Source organism: Acinonyx jubatus, chromosome D2 (assembly GCF_027475565.1).
Source record: "Acinonyx jubatus isolate Ajub_Pintada_27869175 chromosome D2, VMU_Ajub_asm_v1.0, whole genome shotgun sequence".
In the NCBI taxonomy this organism is placed as follows: Eukaryota; Metazoa; Chordata; class Mammalia; order Carnivora; family Felidae; genus Acinonyx; species Acinonyx jubatus.
Genome location: NC_069393.1, coordinates 8,096,346 through 8,120,666, shown reverse-complemented (window position 1 = coordinate 8,120,666; position 24,321 = coordinate 8,096,346). Strand labels below are relative to the sequence as shown.

At 37.4% G+C, this 24,321-nt stretch overlaps 1 protein-coding gene across 7 annotated transcripts in view; it reads right to left on the bottom strand.

Annotated features, from left to right (window-relative positions):
• RYR2 (ryanodine receptor 2) overlaps positions 1–24,321 on the bottom strand; it is a 749,501-nt gene that overhangs the window by 75,882 nt on the left and 649,298 nt on the right. For 4 of the 7 annotated variants that reach the window (XM_053207799.1, XM_053207802.1, XM_053207800.1 and 1 more), the window contains 4 exons: positions 15,856–15,909; positions 14,573–14,596; positions 3,541–3,640; positions 2,032–2,111 (listed from right to left, as the gene is read on the bottom strand). In XM_053207799.1, coding sequence (XP_053063774.1) covers positions 2,032–2,111; positions 3,541–3,640; positions 14,573–14,596; positions 15,856–15,909 — 258 coding nt within the window. The remainder of the gene's footprint in view (positions 1–2,031; positions 2,112–3,540; positions 3,641–14,572; positions 14,597–15,855; positions 15,910–24,321) is intronic. The other 3 variants (XM_053207801.1, XM_053207803.1, XM_027047002.2) reach the window with 1 other exon arrangement.

Sequence of the window (24,321 nt, the reverse complement as noted above, 5' to 3'; positions counted from 1 at the left end):
CTAAATGCTACATCATTAAGAACTTTTAAAGTAAAACATAAAGCAAGGGAAATTTGTTAACTACTATGGGGGGATTAAAGAGATTAAATAGATTTTCTTTAGATTTTCTTTTTTTTCACATCATGTAGTCATTTACTATAGAAATGAAAACGGGACATCTGTAAATTGGATGGGGAAAAAAAGACATCATTATTTTCACGAAGTTGTGATGGAAACTTAGCATTCCATTCAACTATTAATGTAAGCAACAAACACAGGTCAGATTAGCAGTAACTCTGACGGTGTCACCAATAGAAATTCCAGAGATTTTCATCTCACATCACCTGGACGAACCATTTCTTCTCAATAATTAGACCAAGTACTACATCTTTCATTTAAGGAGTTCATAAAGAAGCACAAATGAATTTGCTAAAAAATGTGTTTATAATGCTCTGAAAACCACATTTCAGTATTTTTGGTTTCTCTTAGAAACGGTGCAGTTTTACTTTGTGATTTAAAAAAGTCAAACCAAGAGGAGTCCAGACGCTTCACTAAGCTGTCAGAGGCATTAAAAAGAGAAAGTTAAGCACCCCAGATGACATTATGTACTCCTCCAGTCCAAAAATATAATGATTATATTTGCAGGAGGAAAAAAATAGAGTACACAATTTGAGGAAAGTGTACAAACGAATTTTTCAGCTATTCTGGGTTGCCAACTTAACCTAGTCCCAAACTTCACCAACCCAAAAGGCAACCTTCAAATTTTCTCTGCTTTCCTTAGACTCAAAGATCTTCTGGGAACATATACAGGGCTTTGTCCCACTGTCATGTTTCTGGGGCTCCCAGAAACCTGAAGTCAAAGATTCCAAGGTTTTCACTAGCCTTCCTTTCCTCCAACAGGGTAGCGCTTTCCCTGCCTCGCCAAAACTTACCCAAGAAAGAATAATTATTAGTTCCATATTCATAAACCGTTTTTTCTCATACAGAAGCCAGTATAGAAAAATATGAGATCCATGTTAGTTTTAGAATAATACAGTCTGCTTAACTCATGTTTTGTTTTGCTGTTCTTCAATAGCGTAAGAATTCTTTCTGAGCTCACGGCCACAACTGTAGGCCATGTGAGTAGTGTCCCCAGGGGTGTGCAGTACAGAGCCTGTGACAGTCTGTTTCTGAGAGTTTTTTAAATCACTCAAACATTCTGATTCTAACAAACTCACAGACCTTGGCCTTCAGTGGGATATAGAGATTATATCCTTTGTCGTAACTGGTTGAAGTCACTAAAATTCAGCCCAGATGATGTCTAACTTCTTAACAGGGCATAGCTACAAAACTTGGCTAGGAAGAGGTTTTTTTCATGCCCTGGGAGACTGTAATTACAACTAAAAAATATTTTAAACAGTGTATTCTGTTTCCATGTTAACTAAGACATAGGCCTCTCACCAAATATACGACAAAATCCTGAGAATCAACTTGTAAGACATGTAACACTGTAAAACATATCACCAAACTAGGCTCCTGAGGTAAGAATATTAACTTTTCCCCCCACTATTAAAACAAACCATTTTAGGGGCGCCTGGGTGGCGCAGTCGGTTAAGCGTCCGACTTCAGCCAGGTCACGATCTCGCGGTCCATGAGTTTGAGCCCCGCGTCAGGCTCTGGGCTGATGGCTCAGAGCCTGGAGCCTGTTTCCGATTCTGTGTCTCCCTCTCTCTCTGCCCCTCCCCCATTCATGCTCTGTCTCTCTCTGTCCCAAAAATAAATAAACGTTGAAAAAAAAAAACAAACAAACCATTTTATGCTAGTTCACATGAAATGCAGGTTGCACACCATGTGACAGGACTTCTCAAGAGAGTCAGTGCCCCACATGGCAGGGTGCTATCTACATGTTTGAATCCTGGGACTGATGGCCATAAAATAAAGGCATTATTTTACACAGAAATGAAAAATTGTACAACCAGTATTGCTTTTAGGATGACTAAAATAACTCAAAGGGATGACAAGAGGGTCCCTCTGTTTGAAGAGTAAATTCTGTGGATGGCTTCAAGATCTTACCTGCTGAACTGTGGAGTTCCCGCCATTTAAGATTGCAATTCCAAGTTTCAAAGTCGCCGCTACCATTGGTCCAGTATCACCTTCAAAATATAAAAAATGGCGTTCCTTATATCATTTCACCCACTTCATTAACCATTTCTGTCTCAAAACATATACTTTTAAAATTATTATCACCCCCCCCCTACAAATCTGTATAATGGAGTAGGACAGACTGACTTACAAGTCAAAAAATACTAAACGAGTAATAATGCTTATTTTGCCAGCAGTGTTTTTACTCATCTTGTGGAATTTATCCAAGAATTGAAACTAGATGAGGACACTGAAGAAAAAAAAAGAAACAACTTATTTTTAAATACACCTAAAACTGTCAAGATTTAAAACTAATTGTGCATATTAAAGTAATATTGAAAAAATAAGGACTACCTAGAATTTTAAGGAAAATTCCTCTCTCTCCTTCTCTCCTCTCTCTCTCTCTCTATATATATACATATATATTATTTGAGCAAGAGCACACACAAGCAGAGGAGAGGGGCAAAGGAAGAGAGAGGGAAGAGAGAGAGAAAAGAAAGAGAAAAGAGAGAGAAATGAATGAATGAATGAATCCCAAGCAGGCTCCAATGCAGGGCTCAATCCCACAACCTTGGGATCATGACCTAAGCCAAAATCAAGAGTCAGGTGCTCAACTGACTGAGCCTCCCAGGCACCCCCTCTCCCTTCCATATTATGTTTGAACAACTTTTATAATTTTCATTTTAGCACTTTTTATCTTAGTATGTTTATAGTATTGCTTTATTAGGATGACTGCCTAATTTGAAGTAAGTCACTCAAATAATAATGACAAAATTTATTCATTTATATTTTTAGTAATCTCTACACCCAACATGGGGCTCAAACTCATAATCCTGAGATCAAGAGTCACATGCTCTATGGACTGAGACAGCCAGGTGCCCCAATAACGATAAAAATTTCAATCCAACCAGTTGTCTACCCTTAGTCTATTTTACTTTTACATTATCCACCTCTACTTATCTTAGAAATACAATAATAAAAATAACAGAAATAGAAATAATAATAGAAATAAATACCTTAGTGATCTGGGAGAGGGGTGTTTAATAAAGTTTTATTAGAACTCAGCCACACGGCTCGTTTACATATTGTCTCTGGCTGCTTCCATGCTACTATGGCAGAGTCGAAGGGTTGTGACAGAGACCCACGGCCAGGAAAGCCGAAAATATTTACTATCTGGCCTCTCACAGAAAACACTGACCCACCCCTGATTTATTGTGTCACGACAGAATTTCCAAAACTTAAGGACCAGAAATAAAATAAGTATTTGAATAAGATTCTGAAAAAAAAAATCCACATTGGACTGGGTTAATGAGAGCCTGCATTTCTGAAGTCACCTGACCTAGGGATGAACAAGAGATTCAGGGACTAGATAAGTCAGGAGGAGATAAAGAGGGGTGCTCCGGGTGACTGAAGGGGTGTGAGGGGAGCAGCGAGCCTCACCTTTGCTGGCACTGATGGTCTGTAGCACCATCTCAGCAGCCCCGCGGTCATGGAGCCTGGCTTGCTGGTACAGAAGCTTCTGCTTCTCCATTTCTTTTTCCTGAACACAAATCCCAACCATTTATGTTGCGGCTGTCATGAAGCACAGCAGCTTTCTACAGACCATATTTTCAGTCATCTCTTCATGTATGGGCTCTATGACAACATCATGGACCATTTCAACACCAACAATGTTATTCAACAGATGTTAACAATATTCAACTCTCGGTTTTGCCCTTTATATTTTTCTTGGTATACTTTTGGTACTGGCTTATCCGGATGGATTTTCTCAATTTTAATTGTTTGATTAGTCCAAAGCCTGTATCACAGTTTTGAAGTACTGAACTTCATCACTGAAACGTGCACTTTCTGAACGATACATTTGTGCAGAAGTCTGTCACGTTTTTAATCATCTCCCATGCCATGGCCATAACTTGATACTGCTCAGCAAATGGCTCGAGTTGCAAGTTATCACTAAATGACAGGAAAACATGAACTGAGACGTGTTGGAGTTTAAGCGAAATTGAAAGCGGATATGAATAAAAAAGGTAGGCTTCAACTAAGTAGCGGACTTATGATACGCATCTCCCCGGTCACCCCCCCCCCAAGAATAAAAGAAGCAATGTGCCTTTATATTTTGTATTCTCGGGTGGTAACAAACGATACTGCATGGTGCTGCTCGAGCAATGGCTGGGGTTTGGTTCTTTTCCACTGAGACTACCACTGAAAACATAAAGAAGAAAATAAAAATAAAATATAAAGGCACAGCAAGTTCAAGACTGGTAGGATCATTCACTTGAGCTATCCAGTTCGCTGGAGAATTGAGACGGAACTAAGCAGTATAAGTTGCAAAATGGAAGTTGCATAGAGCCCTAGGACAGCGAGTCCATCAAATGGCGTGGTAGAGAAGCTTAGTCAATGGGACATGAAACGGTCAATTAGTATCATGTCCATAAACACAACGGCCAAAACATATATGACCTAAGAGCAGGAAGAGCCGCAGCAGAAGTAGCCAGAGTGACAGTTTGCTGCCATAAACTTTCCATCCAAAGTACGGAAAATAGACACAGGAAGATGGAAGAGGTTTAAAAAATGAAGGCTTGCTAGTTACAGAATATGAAAAAGAAAGTAAACTAAAAGGAGGAGGGGGGGAAGAAATGGGCTCAAACAAATGAAAAAAAAAGAAACCTTCAAATCAAAAGCAACCAACACAGACATTTATGCTGTTACCAGAGAGTTCTCGCCGAGGCTGGCAAATTTGTTTCTTAAATCTTTGATAATATCGTGCTGCGAAAACAAAATTGATCAGGGTTTTTTTTCACACTATAGTTAGAGCTCCTGTGGTTAACGTTTTATTTTTTTTCTTAAATTATGTGATAGGTCTAAATGGAAGCAGAGAAAAGAAAAAAAAAAGGCAGCTTTGCTTCATATGTATAGCCATGCTAACATCTAAAAGGGTTGCCTTCATGTTTAAACCTCTTCCTGCAAAGTCAAGAACAAAACGAAAACAAAACCACACAGACACACAAAACCATATTGTCATTACAACACAGTTTCAGAAAAACTGAAAGACCCTTTCGCCTGCTCTTCAGGTGTGGTCTAAAATTGGTCACAGCAACATTTGATCCCTCCTTTTAGACCCAACAATCTTTCACGTTCTTCCCGAACTCTGCACTTGTGCTTCCCAGTGTAACCAATTCCTTTCGTGGAAGACTTTTTCAGTAAGACAGCGGTAAGACATTATTGGCCTAAGGAACCACCCTAGCATTTTCATCTACTAAAGAGGCAAGGGAGTTAGAAAGACTGATTCTTCTACTAACCCAATAAAATGTATGAAGACAGTCATCAGGAAAAACCCAAAGAAGACAGAAGATAGCAGCATGCCGTATATTCTTGAGGGGGGAAAAAACAAACGAACAAAAAATAGAAAACCCTTTGCTGTTTGTGCTACAAAAGTAGGTGGACCAGCTCGAAGATCTGCCAGAACAATTTGCACAACACATTCTAGATCCTGGTATCCTCTGCAGTAACTGAAATCGCGCCTGATGGATGAAGGTCAGAGGATCAAGAGACAGAGAATATTCAATTGCCTTCTTAAAAAAAAAAAAAAAAAACAAAAAACTCCCTGGGCAGAGGCCACCCTCATTTTTCTCACACAGCATCTAAATTTCAATATTAATAAATACTTCAGGGGAGATGATGATTCATCTGATAAAACTACTGACCTAAAAAAGATATACTGATCTAGAAGCAGGAAAGCCATACTTCATAAGGAGGGATCAGGTCAACCTCTAGGCTTGAATTTCTTCTTTGTCAGATTGAGTTGGAGGCTTTCTCTTCGGAAGATATTTAATATTATTTCTTTCAGGTACTTTGTCCTTTGAGAAGTGCTTCCTGGGTATGTAATTTAATCCCTCCATTGGAAATTTTATCACAGTGTAATAAAATAAAACCTTGAAAGCTAAACCCGGAAGTTTTCAGACAATAAAATGATGGATTATGTGGAAAGAAAGAAAATTATTTCATTTCAACCTCACTGCAGATTAGTTTTTCTAAGAAAACTGAAGATAGGTCTTTTTAAAGAATTTTACTCAGGGAAACAGTACCCTAAAAGTAGCTTTTTAAAGCATCTTTTTAAGAGTAGCGTCCTGTCCCATCCCAGATTCTGCCTAAACTGCCACTGAGTCTTAAATAAACATTATACCTTCTACTTTAAGTTCAGTCTCTAAATCATTCATTCTAAGGTTACAAAAGAAGGTTGAGGGGAGGAGGAGGTCCAAAGTTTCCATTTTCCCCTAGGCAAAAAGTTCTGATTACCAAGAGCAACCAGGAATTACCAGCTGTTTTCCTCAGAAGATTGCTATGAACATTTTCAAGGTCAATAGTGGTAATAAATCAGACCCATGATCAAATAGCAGGCATTGAATGAAAGTATTCAACATCATGACTGCATTTAGTATGACTGAAGTTTGTAATAAAATATTAAGATTCTTCCATTTTTTCCTAGAGTGCCTTGCGTTTAGCATTTGATGGGGGGGGGAGGGGAGAGGAATTGAAAGGCCTGAAGAAAAAAATCATCCATTCAGTTCTTCAACAACTTGTCTTATAGGAGAAAAATATGGAACTTAAAAAAAAAAAAATTACAACTGCCCCTTGCTTCTTGATGGAGAAAATAGTTTATCCCTATGATGGAGATGAAAGATATTTTAAAGTAGGTCGGCCTTTTGAGAGCAAAACTTTTACACTGAAACTGATGGACCCTCCTCAGTTATGTGGGCATTTGGGGCCGCGTGGACATCCCAGCTACAGTCAGTACATAACGCCACAGAAGCCCAGTTGGCTTGCCTTTTTTTTGTTTTTTCTCTTTGCATTTCCAAGCATTCAGCAACGGCTGAAAAGGTTTTCATAATGTTTTCCTCTTCAGCTGCATGTAGAGGCTAGTTCTGAGTTTTCTAGGAGCTGAACTCTTTCTATAAATATTTCCCATAATTTCATAATAAGTCAATCTTACCTATTCTTATTTGGCACCTTAAAAGTAGTCACAACCTACAAGGTGATGTTGAACCTCAACATTATAAGAAAAAGAAGACGGAAATTTAGAAGTCAATTGGGTGACTATGGGGGTAAGAGCAAAAGGCAGTGAGATGGTAACCCTTTGGTTTACAACACAAACAGGCCAACTCCGACTAAGGGAAAACAAAAATCTAGCTGGGAGTCACGTTCTACACTTCAATTATTTTTGTTCAGTATTCCAGTTTCTGAAACTGTAGGTTGGCCACATTTATAAAGAGTCGACTTGCAGTCCTAGGAAAACACTTTAGATTCTAACTCTGTCTAATAACAATGGCCCCCCCACATTTATAAATTTTACATTTAATTTCTTAAAAATTAAATGAATGTATATGGAGTTTCCTAGAAGAAAATCTCCATGAGACCAGGGGCTAAGAGACTTGTCTGCCTGTTTTAACCACAAGGATTCATATACTACAGATCCAGTAACGTTCCCTGCACATCACAGGTGTTCAAGAAAATGTGTGGAATGAATTGCAGAACTAAACAATGTGGTGTCAGGTAGCATGTACAACTGATCTGAAATTTTGCAAATGCTATCTTTTCATGTGAAGAGCTACAAAGCTAGTACAACGTGGACATCTCTTTTCATCCATTTTCGGTACTTGGTCAAAGAAGTATACACGTACAAATACTCATTCTCAAGTTGTGGTTTTTAGCTCAGTTCATTTGCTGTCTGTACCTTTATTACCCATTCTCTTTGTTGCTGAATATCGAATAGGATAATAATCTTCCAAAGTTCTGCTTTTCAATAGGATGGGCATAGTTTCTGATGTTTTCTCTTTAACAACAACAAAAAAAAATGAAGAAAAAGAAAATTATGTTTTCACCCAAAGCAAACTTTAAATGCCACATTTTTTACTAATAGATGATCAGAGATGACAGAAACACTAAAACAGAGAAATGTCATTCAGTTAATGTGTTGGAGGTCTGAAGTTTAGATGTGCTATACGGTGTGACTATGGCTTACTTCTTCCTTTAGCATTTATACTCCCATACTTGTTGAAATATTATTTCCCTTGGATTCAGCATATTTAGAACTAACCACTATGATGCTGAAGGAATAAAACCCAGCCGCATTGAAATAATTATCTATTTCAGGGACCTGTTGGCAAAATGTATACTACATCTCACACACACACACAAAAACTCCATGAACAAAATATAAAGTGGCGTGGGGGGTGGGTGGGGAGAATGAGCAATTCTAAAATCAGAAGGTATCAAATTAGCAATGTTAGATTAAGTTATCATGAGAGGGAATGTGGTTTGTCCTGAGCACAAAATTGATTTAGAACAGCGTTCATTTACCCATTTGGTTGCTTAAGCCTTAAACGCATCAAATAGTGCTTTGAATACAGAAGGAAATGCTATGCAGTCCCACTAGCCTGATGAAAGAGAGAACAAGAAAAATAAGGTGATTGGCAGTCTCTAATAATATGGAGGTATGGTTAGATCATGAAGGTCCCAGAGTGTTGGAAAAATTCATGGGAAAAGGGAGAAGTTAGAATACATTTTACCATAGAATGGATGACAACTCATTATCTGGGTTTTGACTTCTCTCAGTGCTAGTTGTTTTAAGGGTCTATAATTCTAAGTTTTCACAAATGATTACTGATCCTTCCTCAGATCAACTCTTGAGAAACAGATGTACTCGATACAGTCTTGAATATTACCTGTTCAGCTGAGAGAGGGCTTTTTCTGGAGACTGTCTTAAGGATACACAGTCCTTCTGTTATTCCAGACTCTGGGTACTTATCCTGTGCTCAGCCACCTTCAGATGTCACCTGTACATCTGGATTTTATTGTATATGTTCTCAAATAATTACTTATACTGAATTTCTGAAGACCTTTATCATTATATCACATGCTGTCCTTTTCACGAAGATCCTCAGGAATTTTTGTTTCTCCCAAAGAAGATGACTATGTTTATTTTATTGATATAGTGAACTGTGCAATTTATGTGATAGAATGTGGACTCCTGGAAAGCTCATCGTAATCAGCAATGCTGACAAACTCCAGCAAATTAGCAAGACTCTAAGGCATGGGTTTCTGGATTAATCTCATTCTTAGAAGGCTCCATGTGTCCCTGAACCCCTATTATCCCTCAACACTTTTCCCTTTTTTATCTAACTGTATCAGGTATAATTGTGTGATACTTTGAATACCAACTAACTAGAATTTAAATACAAACTTGAAACAAACAAAAAATGCCAAAAAGGTAGAGACAGGTATATATGTACAGAAGCTAAGCTATTTTCTACAAAACATTTTTAATGTGACATTTCTATTCTAAAAACTATGAAGTTTATTTTTTTTCCACTCCTCCACAAAAGATTGGAAGAAAAAGTAACAAAAGTTTGCATGCTTCTATCAATATTCTTGCATTTAGATGAATTATGAGATTTCCCTGAAAAATTAAAAGAACTCACCCATGAAAAGCAAATCAACACTTTTAAAGCTGGGTGTGACCCCTGAGAACATCTAGTTCAAAACAGAAAAAGCTGAGGCACAGAGTAATTTAAATATGACCCCTGAAGGTCACCTGGATGAGAACCCAGGTCTCCTGTCCTGTGTAGTTCTGTGTTCACCCTCCTGGGAAAGTTTCTCTAAGGGCTTCCCTGGCTTGATTTTATACGAAGGTAGAACTGATTAAAAGTAATAGTAACAACAAATACCTATAGAGTTTGTTATGTGATAGTCAATGTTCTGAGTGTATTATATGTATGAACTAATTCGATCCTCACCACAGTCCCATGAAATAGAATCTATAATCAGCCCCATTTTATAGACAGGATAATTGAGGCTTCAGATCACACAGGTAGCTGGTAGAGCTGGGATTCAAATACAGGTGGTTCATTCAACTGATCCTGCTGTTACACATCTGCTGTACATAATGCAGTCAAGCATAAACCTCGACTGAGATTATTTTTAAAACACCAGCACATGAAGTCAAACTGTCACGCGCAGCAAAAATGCACAATTATATGTGTAAATGTATATTCCATACAGTTTGCTATTTAGGTGCACACACCCAATATGCACGAGTCACCATATACAATATAGAGGACTGTGCTTTCTAGGAACTTTCCTCCTACCAGGACTGTACTCCATCCTGCCCCATACCCTTTCTCTCCAAGACTTGGCAATTTGCCATACTTCTGAGACAGTGGGCCCTAGAAATGGCTCACAGCATTACTGTGGTTATGAAACCTGGCTCCTGTCATCACTACTACCCACTAAGGAGTCCCCACGCCCATGTATACAGAGACTGTAGTGCCTGAACACAGCTGGACCCACGCTGGCTTTGGCTTCCCCAAAGGGTGCATGAAAAATCTGCTTAACATCAGGAAGTATGAAGAAATTAAGCCCCTGTAACCAATAACAGGTAGGAGGTGGGACAGAACCAGCGTTCATCCTTCGTCCCCATCAGGCACTGTTCCAAGATGCATATGGTCAATTCTAGGGCCATCTGACACCACTGTTGAATAGCTGTGGTCAGCTCAAGAATGCACTATCTTGTATTTGCTCTCTCTCCTTCCTTAGATCATCCATTCTCTTTTGCCCTCACTCTTACCTTCCCTGGGACTGTAACACCCCTCAACCCCAATAAAGTGTTAGCACATAATCTCTTTGCCCTGTTTTCCAAGGAACCTGGGCTAAGACATGGGGGTATTACTTGAGATCGATGATTTCAGTATATAACAGTGCCGTTAGTGGAATGCAGCCAGAGACATGAGAACAGTGGCCATCAAAATTCCCTATCCCTTCTCTATGATTCAATAGTACAATAAGCAACTCAACACTTTAGCCTGCGTTTTGGGTACCATGGTGCTTCTGCAGAAGAAACAAAGCAACTATAAGTTTACCTGATAAAAAGAATCATTGTTTCAATGTTCTAGATCCAAAGCTATATCTTTGACTTCTTATATTTAAGGGCTGTCTTTGGTAAGACTTGGGGAACCCTTCTAATTTAAATTGCTTTGTTCCTACGGACAGAATTAAATGAACCCATTCAAAGATCGAATTATATAGCTGCTGGAGGGTACATCTTACAGCCAATTCATTCTTGCAGGATTGCCAAAGAATGGAATCCTATTCAAAATTAGATCATTGGAGGGGCCAGACAAAGGCAATTTTATCACTGGGTACAGCTATATAGCATCAGACCTTAAAGACATTTGGGCCTAAATGGATTCTTCCACACTCAGTGATGCATATTTTGGAATATGAGCTGGGTACTGGTCTGAATTCTTTAGCAGGTACGATGATATTTTAGTTATGCCTGAGGCCCATCTGGGACAGAATACAAGTTAGTCTCCTAAAGCTTTTTAATACAGAATATCAACTCTGGAATAGGCATTTTTAGCATTTAACAGAGTAGCATTTCTCTTTAATCAATAGTACAGGATAATAGGACCTCAGGGACTCAGCAGAGAATTCATCTGTGAATTAGAAATTGGGCATTTGCCAAAGGATGATGCAACTTGCCTAATATTTGAGAAAGATGGTTTAGAAGGCAAGTTAATGCTCCATTCCTCTGGCTTACTTAAGCTCCACTGTCATTAATTTGGAGTTTTATTAAGAAATAAATCTATATTATAGGACCTTAATACTTCACAGAAATCCTTCCATTGAATTAGCATTTAATGCCACACACTCAGAGTTTAGAGAACAGCATTAGAAAAGCAGCAGCCATCTGGGGGACGTTTCTGTGTCTTTTGCAAAATCATAGTTTAAAAATGTGGTTTACTCTGGTACCAAATCTCTTTGTTCATCTAGGTGAAAAAACCCATCATGCTCAAGAGAAAGAAGTTATTTGACCTGCAACATTATTAATTTGTTATTATTATTATTTGCTTTGGCATTTGAAAAATCCAAAGCTAAACAAAGTGTTCAACTATAGTAATAAATATCTCAAGTAATTGCTAAAACATTTCTTCCCTTTCAGTTACTCTTGGCCTCTTCTTAAGATTTAACTGTCCTTTTGTGTAGTTTTAGTATTGAAGTAGTCCCAAATCTAAAAAGAGCTATATATAATAAACTAAATATGCAACAAAATTATTAAATAGTTACAGGAAGAGAATATTTACGTATATTATTGATGAAGCAGGGAACTGAATTATCAAGTTAAATCAAGCAAGTTTTAACATAATCATATCAGCAAAACACACATGTGATGGAAAAAGAAAAGAGCTGTCAAATACTCAGCATTTTAGTCCCCACCTCCTGTGTTTAACATTTCTTAAACTTTACTTCACCCCTGCATGGAAATTTTCCCTATAATGCCATCTTTTAAAAAGACCTAGTTTCTTCTCAGTATCTTCACTGAATACTTACAGATGAAGAATTTAAGTAGAAATACACCAAATGTTAATAATCAGTCAGTTATGGGGATAAAATTAAACTACCACACACTTTAGGTTATTCCCAAATTTGTTTAACATCATTCGTTTTAAGAATTATTGAAACAGCCAAATAAGCTTTCACATTTATTATATCTTGGATGAAAACTTTCACTCTTAGACTATCTCTAAGTGATGTTAAACAACCAGACACTTCAATGTAAAAAGTCTGGGAGATTACTAAATTCATAAAGAAAAAGTAATAATCCAGTTGTCTGGTCAATGTTCAGTGGTTCTGTTAGTATCACAGAGTCAACCTCAGACAAGAGTATCTTCATAGGCAACTGCTTTCATGTCTCTTTTTCAAACTGGTAAGAGTTCATATTGCTTACTCATGGAGTATGTATTTTGTGAAAAGTAGCATGCTATGCAAATTAGGCATATATAATAAATTACAGTCCTGAATCACATGGAAATACAGTAAAAAATCTGGTTAAGAGGTGAACATTCCCACATCTTGTCTATGGTTATGTACAGGAATAAATGGCAATCATAAGCAACTTTAAAATCCTGTTTCGGGGGTGGGGGCAGTTATACCTGGGGGTTTACATCTTCTTTCCTGTGGTTAATTGCCAGGCTTCACCAGTGTTTGAATGTCCTGCCAGTCATTCTTAGTCCAGGGCATGTAACCTCTTCCCTCAGGTCAGGCTCCATGCCTCACCCGATCTCTTGTCTTCGGTCTGACCTGAATCCTAGACAGATTCCACCACTAGCCATTCCTAGACTTCTGTTTTGAATAGGGAACTTCTCTTTTTTGAATAAGGAACCACCAGATTCGACCCTATTTACCAAACCGGATTTGCTTTTAGATCTCCCTGAAACTGTATTCCTCTCTCAAAGTAAGATGGTTTTCTTAACCAGCAACACATTCCTGACCTTCCTTATCTACCCGTATCCCACAGATATCAATACACTCTTGGGGCACGAACTTTAGTGCTAGGAAATCAAATCTTTGGTTTCTGCTAGGAGGTCCCTTCATGTTTTCAACTCTCAATAATTCACAAGAATTATACCTGAGATAATCAGTGATAAAAACATAAATACCAGCTTAGTATCACGCTCATTATTACCTACTACTTAAGCCCAGAATATATTATTGTCATATCTTACATGTCATTAACTATATTACATCCATCCAATTAGAGTTAAATCTGACAGCTGTATGAACTCAAATTTTTAAATTTATAAGGATCATAATGTACGAATAATATATTCTTCCAAATATAACAATGAGTTAAAGTATTATCATTTGTTTCTTCTAAATAGATTCTTCATGACATTATAAATTCATTTTAACAGTAATTTTTTTTTTAACTAAAGCCATGATGGGTATTTTTTCCCTGGGATGTTCTAATCAATTTTCCTAAGAACTAGTGTCATGAAAATAATATGTAAACTTAACAGGGTTCATAACAAAGGAAAATGGTTGTAATGCTGGATCAAGATGGGTTTTTTGTTAGATAACATTCCAAGTGCTCAGTTATTCAAAACATTAAGAGATAGAAGTAATCATCAAGTTGTTCCCTGTAATGAAATGCTGAAATCGACATTAAAATTGTGGAGCAGCCTCTCTGATTACTAACTAGGGGTATTACGAGCACAATGGGAAAGCAGGCTTCCTTCCAATCTCATCAGCAATGCCATTTGTCGTGTCTCTTTTCGAGTAACCACACTCGTATTCAAGAAACATCAAGAGGGATGAGGACAGAATGCTGTACTGAAAGACCCTTAGCTGAAAGGCAATCAGCTAAACGGCTAGCCTTTGACCCCAGCCCAGCATGCAGCCCAGGGTTCACATGTAGGATAACATTTCAATTACGAGTCATTGGAATGGCAAGAATAAATCTGCATCAAGGAACGGGCACCGAAGGGACCAATTGCATTAGAGCTACAAACTCGTAGAAAGATTGCAAGACCTTTTATTACAAAAGAATCCAAGATGTTGGGTCTAACAAAGGTAAATGTCACAAGAAACCGAAACTCAGACCCAGACAAATACACACATATATATATAGTTTTACCTTGCTGCGTTGGGATCCTGTGACCTTAAGGAAGGATGAGGACAAGAAGCAAAATAGCAATAAACAATTGCTCGGAAGACAACTGATAGACCATAAATGGTGTGCACTTCAGAAAAAAACAGTATTATTTGCTGCTCAGAGCTCATTCGAATTTACCTCAGTTTCTTATCAATAAAGATGTATTTGAGAACAGAACACACATACTTTAGAAAAGATTATAGTGTCATGTAGGAAAATTAATCTTATAGCATCTTAGTCAGCAACAGTCACAGGGTATTCTCAGATTAGTTTTCGTACTTTCTACACATTGACTTCAATGCTGCAGAGATGCTGTATCGAATTGTTTCTGGAAGGGACACTACCCTTTGTCCACCCCTCAACCTCTACCTTTTTATGGGACCACTGTAATTAAGGACCGACTGCTGGCTACTAATCTGTTTACAGACTTCTGGCTCGAAATCCAGGTATGTAATAGGAAAAAACAAATAATGTAATCTGTTTCTTTCCACTTCATTTTTTTTTTTTGAAAATTCTATAAAGAAAAAAAAAAGAAAAAGAAAAAAAAGAAACAAAGAGAAGGGGTGGTTAGCAACAACTCCTTTTTTTTTTTCCATAGAAAACAAAAGTCAAGTCTAAATAAAGGGGGAAAATAATACTGACTTCCCTTCTGGCTAACTGATATTGAGCAGTCTTTCTAATTTTCTGGATATTTACAAGCTGAGAACATTGAGAAAATAATCATAGAATAGAACGTAGCCCTAGGAATATACGCATTCCTACCTCATGCAAGCAAACTGCGTTCTGCACCACCATCTACATATGATCAGGAAATGAGTGACCTAATTGGGTTGAAGTCAAAAGAGGCTGAATCTTTTAGAAGTTCTTCAATTCAGAAGAAAATATCAAACCAAGGGTTTAATTAAAAACTCGATGTCATGTTGCTCTTCAGTGAGTATTTTCCTCACATGTCCGTTGGAAATTTCAGATCCCAACATTCACTGAGATGAGAACAATTTGAAGTGATCTCATCTCGGAAGGTTCTCAGGAACACTCATTCTGAACATATGGGTTTTATTGGATTATTTCATTACTCTACGTTCCTTGGTCTTAACTTTAGCAAATGTTAGGACTCAGATCTGTCTATCCAGCTTCTGACATGCAGTTCCTTGACACAATAAGCTGCAATAAGCCATGAAGCAAGAAACATAAATGTCAGTTATAAGCTATGAAACAATGTTTCAAAGTAGAAAAAAAAAAGACAAATCTAGAAAGATCCATCTTACTTCAAAACTCTTCACTTCTTCTTCACCATCATCATCTTCCTCATCATGACAGCTCTGATACATGGAAAACATTAAAAAAAAGTCAGCAGGATTAGAATATGTTGAGGCAGGAGGTACAAAAGAATGTTGTGTAGAACACCAAATCATTGGTATTAATTTATCATTGACATTGTTTAAATGGATGTGTCAGATACAGTAAACGTGGACTGCATGACCAATGAATTCATGACCTACAAGAAAATGATACTGTGCTTTTACAAAATCAAAATATTAAATTGCCAATTTAAGTAATACAGATACATGCAATAATTGTGAATAAAATTAACAGAAAACATGTCCATTATCAAAGTGTATCTTGTAATCCTTTAAATTCATTTTTATTGTAATTGATCCAAAAGAGGAAATGAAATTCTAGCTGCTAATATTACTCTTTAATAGAAAAATAAGTAAACTATTCTATTATTTTGAGTTATTTCCCCAGAAATGATAAAGGAGGTATAGTAATCCATGCATACATTTTAATCTAATTCCCACAGCTAAAATTTTTGTTTGATAAATTGTGTGAGGACACAGAGTGTCTGCTTCAAATCCTAATGCTGCCAATTATTAGCTGTTTAGCTTAGGGCAAGTTCCCTTACCTCTCTGGGTCTCCCTTTCGTCATATTTAAGATGGGAATAAGAAAAAGAGGACCAGGGTTCCTGAGAAGATTATACGAATTAACATATGCTAATGGTTTCCCACTTACAAATAAGTGTCTGAAAATAATAAGCATTTAATACATCTCAACTGCTACTATTATTATGGTTGACCAAAGGAGGCTGTCACTAGCCAATAGCTATGGCAGGTGAAAAACCTTGAGTTCTTCAATGTTAGATCATTCCAGCCTTTCTAAAGATTCTTTACGGTCGGCAAGCACTCAGTGTATCAGTGAAGTGAATGGTGGCAAGTAATTAAATGTAAGCTACAAATCAGAAAAATGCTCTCAATTCAATGATTGCCTGTATTTTGAGTAGAGAGATGAAGAGGGGGTGGGAGAGAAGGCACAGAATGTGATCCTCCTACCCACACAATAATATTCTGTTGTTCATTCAACAAATATTGACTGTCACCCTTTCCAATTCAGAATAAGACTGACAACATGCTTTGCCAAGGAGAAAATAAAGGGCACATAGACCTGTGACAATTTTGCTCTTTGGAAAAGGTGTTCAGTAGTGTGCTGCCCCCCAGAAACAAAGAAGTGAATTATTTATTCAGAGGGTGGGGGATTATCTGCTAGGTGCTAATGCCACCTTGGCTTCCAGGTAATCAGTTCACCAGGAATTTTAAAAATACGAACCCATGATGACTTTAGCAAAACATATCTGCAAGGCAAATCTGTGGTCATCCATAACTACTATGTATCTCATGTTAAATACAGAGGACTTTTGGCCTATCTGCCCTCTAAGATTACCAATGTAATATTTCACTCTTCTGCATTAATTAGAAGTGAAGCATGGGGTGCCTGGGTGGCTCAGTCAGTTAAGTGTCTGACTTCGGCTCAGATCATGATCTCGCAGCCCGTGGGTCTGAGCCCCACGCGGGGCTCTGTGCTGACAGCGCAAAGCCTGGAGCCTGCTTTGGATTCTGTACCTCCTTGTCTCTCTGCCTCTCCCCCACTTGCACTCTGTCTCTCTCTCAAAAATAAATAAACATTAAAAAATTAAAAAAAAAAAAAAGAGAAGTGAGGCACAGGGATTTTAGCAAGTAACAAGCATGTTTACTATTTAAGCAAATTAGAACACTAATATGAAATGTCTCCTAATGGATAATTTTAAATTATCTCCTATATGTTTTATTACCTTTAAAAATAGCAAGAAGAAACAAGTTACAAAAAAAAAAGGTTATTTATTTATTTATTTATTTACTTACTTACTTATTTATTTATTTTGAGAGAGAGACAGCGCAAGTGAGCATGGGAGGGTCAGAGAGCAAGGGAGAAAGGTATCCCAAGCAGGCTCTGTACCGCCAGCCCAGAGCCCAATGTAGGGCTCGAACCCACACACCGTGAGATCATGACTTGGGCCGACACCAAGAGTCAGACATTCAACCGACTGAGCCACCCAAGTGCCCCTTGAAATCAAGAATATATTCAGAAAAATCGTCATTTTAGGTTATAACGATATATGCTTTTAAGCTATAAAAGTCATAGGATATGCTTGCTTTTAGAATTCCTTCAGGAATTTAGAGCTCTAGGTGACAGATTTTTTTTTACAAAAGTTTTTAAGTAAAATAACTACTTAATAAATCTTTCCATGAAAATTTAGTGAGATTTGCTCCAATCAGGTTAAAATTTGTGATTTTTAGGATCTATTAAGCCTCAAATTGGAATATACATCAAACCTATAAACGACTTTGAACTTCTATTGATTGCATACGTTGAGGGTATGCTGAGACCACAAGAAAACTACAACAGATCTGCAATTTTTTAATGTATTGGGAAGAAAACGAAGGATTCACATGTATACGAGATACATTTTTCAGTAGCAAATGGCATCTGTGTGATATATAGGGTAAGTAAATAGAGTTCTATTAGATGGTCCTAACACACAGGATTTAGCTTTCTGCACCAAAATGACAAATTCTAGGCAAGGAGTGATACCATATGCCAGGAAGGAAACAGTGAATAAAATCCATACATAAAGGAGAAGTGTGGAATAAGGGACTTTGGAATAAAAAAAAAAAAAAAAAAGAGAGAAAACTAAACTGGAGGATACTTTGGGCCATTCCAGCAACCAGATCGAAATTCACAATTGGTGATGAGAATCCATAAGCAGTAAGTAGGGCACTTCACATGGCCAGCATCTGCTGGGAATTTCTTTCTGCAAAGCAAGTATATTTCACACATTGTTAAGTTGCCCTTCTGACTGTGTCATGCCTCAGAAGATAGAGGAGGCAAAAACCAGAAACTTTTAGCATGCATGTAAATCTAAAAGCTAATGGGTGAGGGGTGCCTGGGGGGCTCAGTCGGTTAAGCGTCCGACTTCAGCTCAGGTCATGATCTCACGGCTCATGAGTTCGAGCCCCGTGTTGGGCACTGTGCTGACAGCTCAAAGACTGGAGTCTGCTTCAGATTCTGTGTCTCCCCCTCTCTCTCTAACCGTCCCCTCCCCTCCACTCTCTGTCTCAAAAATAAATAAACATTAAAACAAAAAAATTTTAAAGCCAATGACTGAGATCAAAGTGAGAGAAATCTCCTAAGAAAGTGACCCTGGCCTTTGATAATTTTAACCTACAAAGGATAGAACATTGGGCATAACTAGTATCCTAAATATTTTATTATGTTAGTAAGAGAAGGACGAGAAAACGATTTTCTCAGCCTGAAGCCAAAATAGTGGAAACACTGTTGAGTGAATAACTTATGATGGCATCATTCTAGATACTTCCATATTGTTATCTTGTTCAAATTGGTAGGAGCATCCCATTAGAATGAAACAGCTTCAGACTGTTGAGGAGAGAGACTGGGTAGTAAAGAAGCACTCTGAGACTCAAGTAAGGGTGGTCATGATGATGACAATGGGGATGGCAACAGTAAGCTAATGTGGATGCACTAGAAATTCTCTGACACGCTTTTAAAGGGGTGCTACACATGACAGAAGTAGACGGCTGGAGACACAGGAAAAGAATATTAATCTCAAGTTTAAAATAAAGTGTGGCTTGAAAAAAATACAAAGATTTAAAATGATTTTTTTAAGATCTAGAGGAAGCAAAGAGAATAAGGGACAGTAAGAACAGGATTTAGAGCAGATGTAATAATAATAATAAAAGAAGAGTAGAGCTATTCATCAGCTATTTGCTTCAGATTATACCATGAAAGAGAAGTGATTTTTAAATACACACATTATCTAGCCAAGAGAAATGGAAATTAAGACCCCAATGAAAGACCATTTTATTCCCATTTGGTTGGCAAAAATTGAGAAATCCTATAATATCAAATACTAGAAAGATATGGATCATCAGAATATCTCTTAAACATTGATGGTAAGAATGTAATTTCATGCAATAAACTTTGAAAAAGAGTTTGCCATTTTCTCCTTAAGTTGAACATTCTTATACCCTATACCCTACATCCCTTGTACAAGAGAAGAAATGGGGGCACCTGGGTGGCTCAGTTGGTTAAGTGTCTGACTCTTGATTTTGGCTCAGGTCAAAATCAAGCCCTCTGGGATCAAGCCCTCTGTCAGGCTCTGTGCTGATGGCAGGGAGCCTGCCTGGGATTCTCTTCCTCTCTCTCTGTTCCTCCCCCATGCTCACTCACTCTCTCAAAAATAAACAAAAATTAAAAAACATATAAATGAATAAAAAGAGGCCATTTTGAGCCCTTTTCATGTTAGCAAAAACATAGATTCAACATAAAAGGTTATCAACAGAAAAGTAAATAAATAAGCTAGGGTGTAGTTGCCCAATGGAATATAATGAAATAGTAAAATCAAATGAACTCCGGCAACACATAGAAGGGTTGATGAATCTTAGAAAACAGTATTAAGGAAAACAAGTACCAAGAAATTATATATAGCATACTGCCCTTTTAAAAGTTAAAAACAACTAAAATTAAAAACACATATAATTATATGTATAATTATAATATATACACATTTGCATATATGTGATGTGTATGTATTAACAAATAGGTATGATAAGGGAAAATGACATAAAAGGAGAGCAAGGGTACTAGAACACAAAATTCAGGATGATGGTTTCCTTGTATGTGGGAACAAGGTATGGGTTAAGGGGGAAGATCACATGACTACGTGTAAGTTAGTATGAAGGTCTTAACTTTTCTTGCGTGTGGTGCATTTATGGGTATTTGCTACATTACTAGAAATGACTACGTAACTAACTTAGTAAAAGTAGGCGACTATAATGGGCCAATGGTAAGGGTCTAACATGGAATCCAGAGTTACGATTAACCCAGTTCTGTGTTCCTATGGTTAAAATATCAAAACTGAAAATAAAAACCTAATTGATATGTAAGCAGTGCCTTCAAAAGATCCTGCAATGGTGAAAGAAGACATGAAGGCATAAGTCTCTTAAGGTGAGTTCAACTTTTAAGACTCAAGGCAAAAATAGACATTATGTGAATGCAAAATGATTACTGGTAAACTCTAAGAAACCATGAAGGCCAAGAGGAAGTTTTGGACTCTGGGATGCTGATTTATTTTTCTTTTCTTTTCTTCTCTTTCCTTTTCTTTTTTCTTTTTTTTCAGGCTCCATATTTAGCATGGAGCCCTGACATGGGATTTGATCCCACGACTCTGAGGTCATGACCTGAGCTGAAATCAAGACTTGGACGCTTAACCTACTGAGCCACCAAGGTGCCCCTTTATTTAAAAAAAAAACAAAACAAAAAAACAAGACAATCTTCTTAATGCTTCCTCAAATCATGAAAAAAAAATAAACATATTACCCTATTTCTTCATCTTAATGAGGTTGCAGTGGGGAAATTAAATATGAAGAGCAAATAAGTATTCAAATTAAGAAAACTTGGTAATTCCAAGGTCTGTATTTGGCTCACTTTAGAAATTCTCTCCTCATGTTTTCATATTTAGTTTAGGGACTTTGTGGTCATTGGATTTTCCCCCAAAAGCAGTCTCCCCAAAGGACTAATTCCTTAATTCTCAATTTTTGGTCTATACCTGTGAATGTATCTAAAAATGATGAAGTCAAGCTTTCACTTTTCACAGATGACATGATATTATACATGGAAAACCCGACAGACTCCACCAAAAGTCTGCTAGAACTGATACATGAATTCAGCAAAGTCGCAGGATACAAAATTAATGTAGAGAAATCAGTTGCATTCTTATACACTAATAATGAAGCAACAGAAAGACAAATAAAGAAACTGATCCCATTCACAACTGCACCAAGAATCATCAAATACCTAGGAATAAACCTAACCAAAGATGTAAAAGATCTGTATGCTCAAACTATAGAAAGCTTGTGAAGGAAATTGAAGAAGATACAAAGAAATGGAAAAACATTCCATGCTCATGGATTGGAAGAATAAATATTGTTAAAATGTCAATACTACCCAAAGCTATCTACACATTCAGTGCAATCCCAATCAAAATTGCACCAGCATTCTTCTCGAAGCTAGAACAAGCAATCCTAAAATTTGTGTGGAACCACAAAAGACCCTGAACAGCCAAAGTAATATTGAAGGAGAAGACCAAAGCGGGAGGCATCACAATCCCAGACTTTAGCCTCTACTACAAAGCTGTCATCATCAAGACAGCATGGTATTGGCACAAAAACAGACACATAGACCAATGGAATAGAATAGAGACTCCAGAACTGGACCCACAAAAGTATGGCCAACTAATCTTTGACAAAGCAGGAAAGAATATCCAATGGAAAAAAGACAGTCTCTTTAACAAATGATGCTGGGAGAGCTGGACAGCAACATGCCGAAGAATGAAACTAGACCACTTTCTTACACCATTCACAAAAATAAACTCAAAATGGATAAAGGACCTGAATGTGAGACAGGAAACCATCAAAACCCTAGAGGACAAAGCAGGAAAAAACCTCTCTGACCTCAGCCGCAGCAATTTCTTACTTGAAACATCTCCAAAGACAAGGGAATTAAATGCAAAAATGAACTATTGGGACCTCATGAAGATAAAAAGCTTCTGCACTGCAAAGGAAACAATCAACAAAACTAAAAGGCAACCCATGGGATGGGAAAAGATATTTGCAAATGACATATCGGACAAAGGGCTAGTATCCAAAATCTATAAAGAACTCACCAAACTCCACACCCGAAAAACAAATAATCCAGTGAAGAAATGGGTAGAAGACATGAATAGATACTTCTCTAAAGAAGACATCCAGATGCCCACAGGCACATGAAAAGATGCTCAATGTTGCTCCTCATCAGGGAAATACAAATCAAAACCACAGAGATATCACCTCACGCCAGTCAGAGTGGCTAAAATGAACAAATCAGGAGACTATAGATGCTGGAGAGGATGTGGAGAAACAGGAACCCTCTTGCACTGTTGGTGGGAATGCAAACTGGTGCAGCCGCTCTGGAAAACAGTGTGGAGGTTCCTCAAAAAATTAAAAACAGATCTACCCTATGACCCAGCAATAGCACTGCTTGGAATTTACCCAAGGGATACAGGAGTGCTGATGCATAGGGGCACTTGTACCCCAATGTTGATAGCAGCACTTTCAACAATAGCCAAACTATGGAAAGAGCCTAAATGTCCATCAACTGATGAATGGACACAGAAATTGTGGTTTATATACACAATGGAATACTACTTGGCAATGAGAAAGAATGAAATCTGGCCTTTTGTAGCAACATGGATGGAACTGGAGAGTGTTATGCTAAGTAAAATAAGTCATATGGAGAAAGACAGATACCATATGTTTTCACTCTTATGTGGATCCTGAGAAACTTAACAGAAGACCATGAGGGAGGGGAAGGAAAAAAAAAGTTAGAGAGGGAGACTCTTAAAAACTGAGAATAAACTGAGGGTTGATGGGGGGCAGGAGGGAGGCGAAAGTCAGTGATGGGCATTGAGGAGGGCACCTGTTGGGATGACTACTGGGGGTTGTATGGAAACCAATTTGACAATAAATTTCATATTAAAAAAAATAAAAATAAAAATAAAAAAATAAAAATACTTTTATTAACCACATAGCTAAAAATAGAAAGGAATAATGACCATAATGCCCATAACAGCAAAGCCTAAAGATATACTGCTTTCTGCAAAAAATAGGCAAATTCACAGCACTTAAAAAAATAGTCTTCTCTTTGAACTATTCCCTACATGCACATGCACAATTTTCAGAGGGATTATGAGTAAAGTGACTCTACATTTGTACTTCATAATGCTGATTGAACTAATAGTCATCTGTTTATTCCATTTTTTTTCATCATGATAAGTGCACTCCTTAATCCCCATCACCCATTTCACCCATTCCTGTCACCCACCTCCCCTCTGGTAACCATCAGTTTGTTTTCTATAGTTAAGAGTCTGTTTCTTGGTTTGTCTGTCTCTTTTTTCCTTTGTTTGTTTAGTTTCTTAAATTCCACATATGAGTGAAATCATATGGTATTTATCTTTGTCTGACTTATTTCACTTAGGATTATAGTCTATAACTTCATCCATGTTGTCGCAAATGGCAAGATTTCACTGTCTTTTATGGCTGAACAATATTCCATTGTGTATATATACCACATCTTCTTTATCCAATCATCTATCGATGGACACTTGGGCTGCTTCCATACTTTGACTGTTGTAAATAATGCTGCTATATATACACATAAGGATGCATGTATCCCTTTGAATTACTATTTTCATTTTTTTTTGGTAAATATCTAGTAGCATAATTCCTGGATCATAGTACCTTATTTTTAATTTTTTGAGGGGCCTCCATACTGTTTTCCACAGAGGTTACCTCAGTTTCTGGGA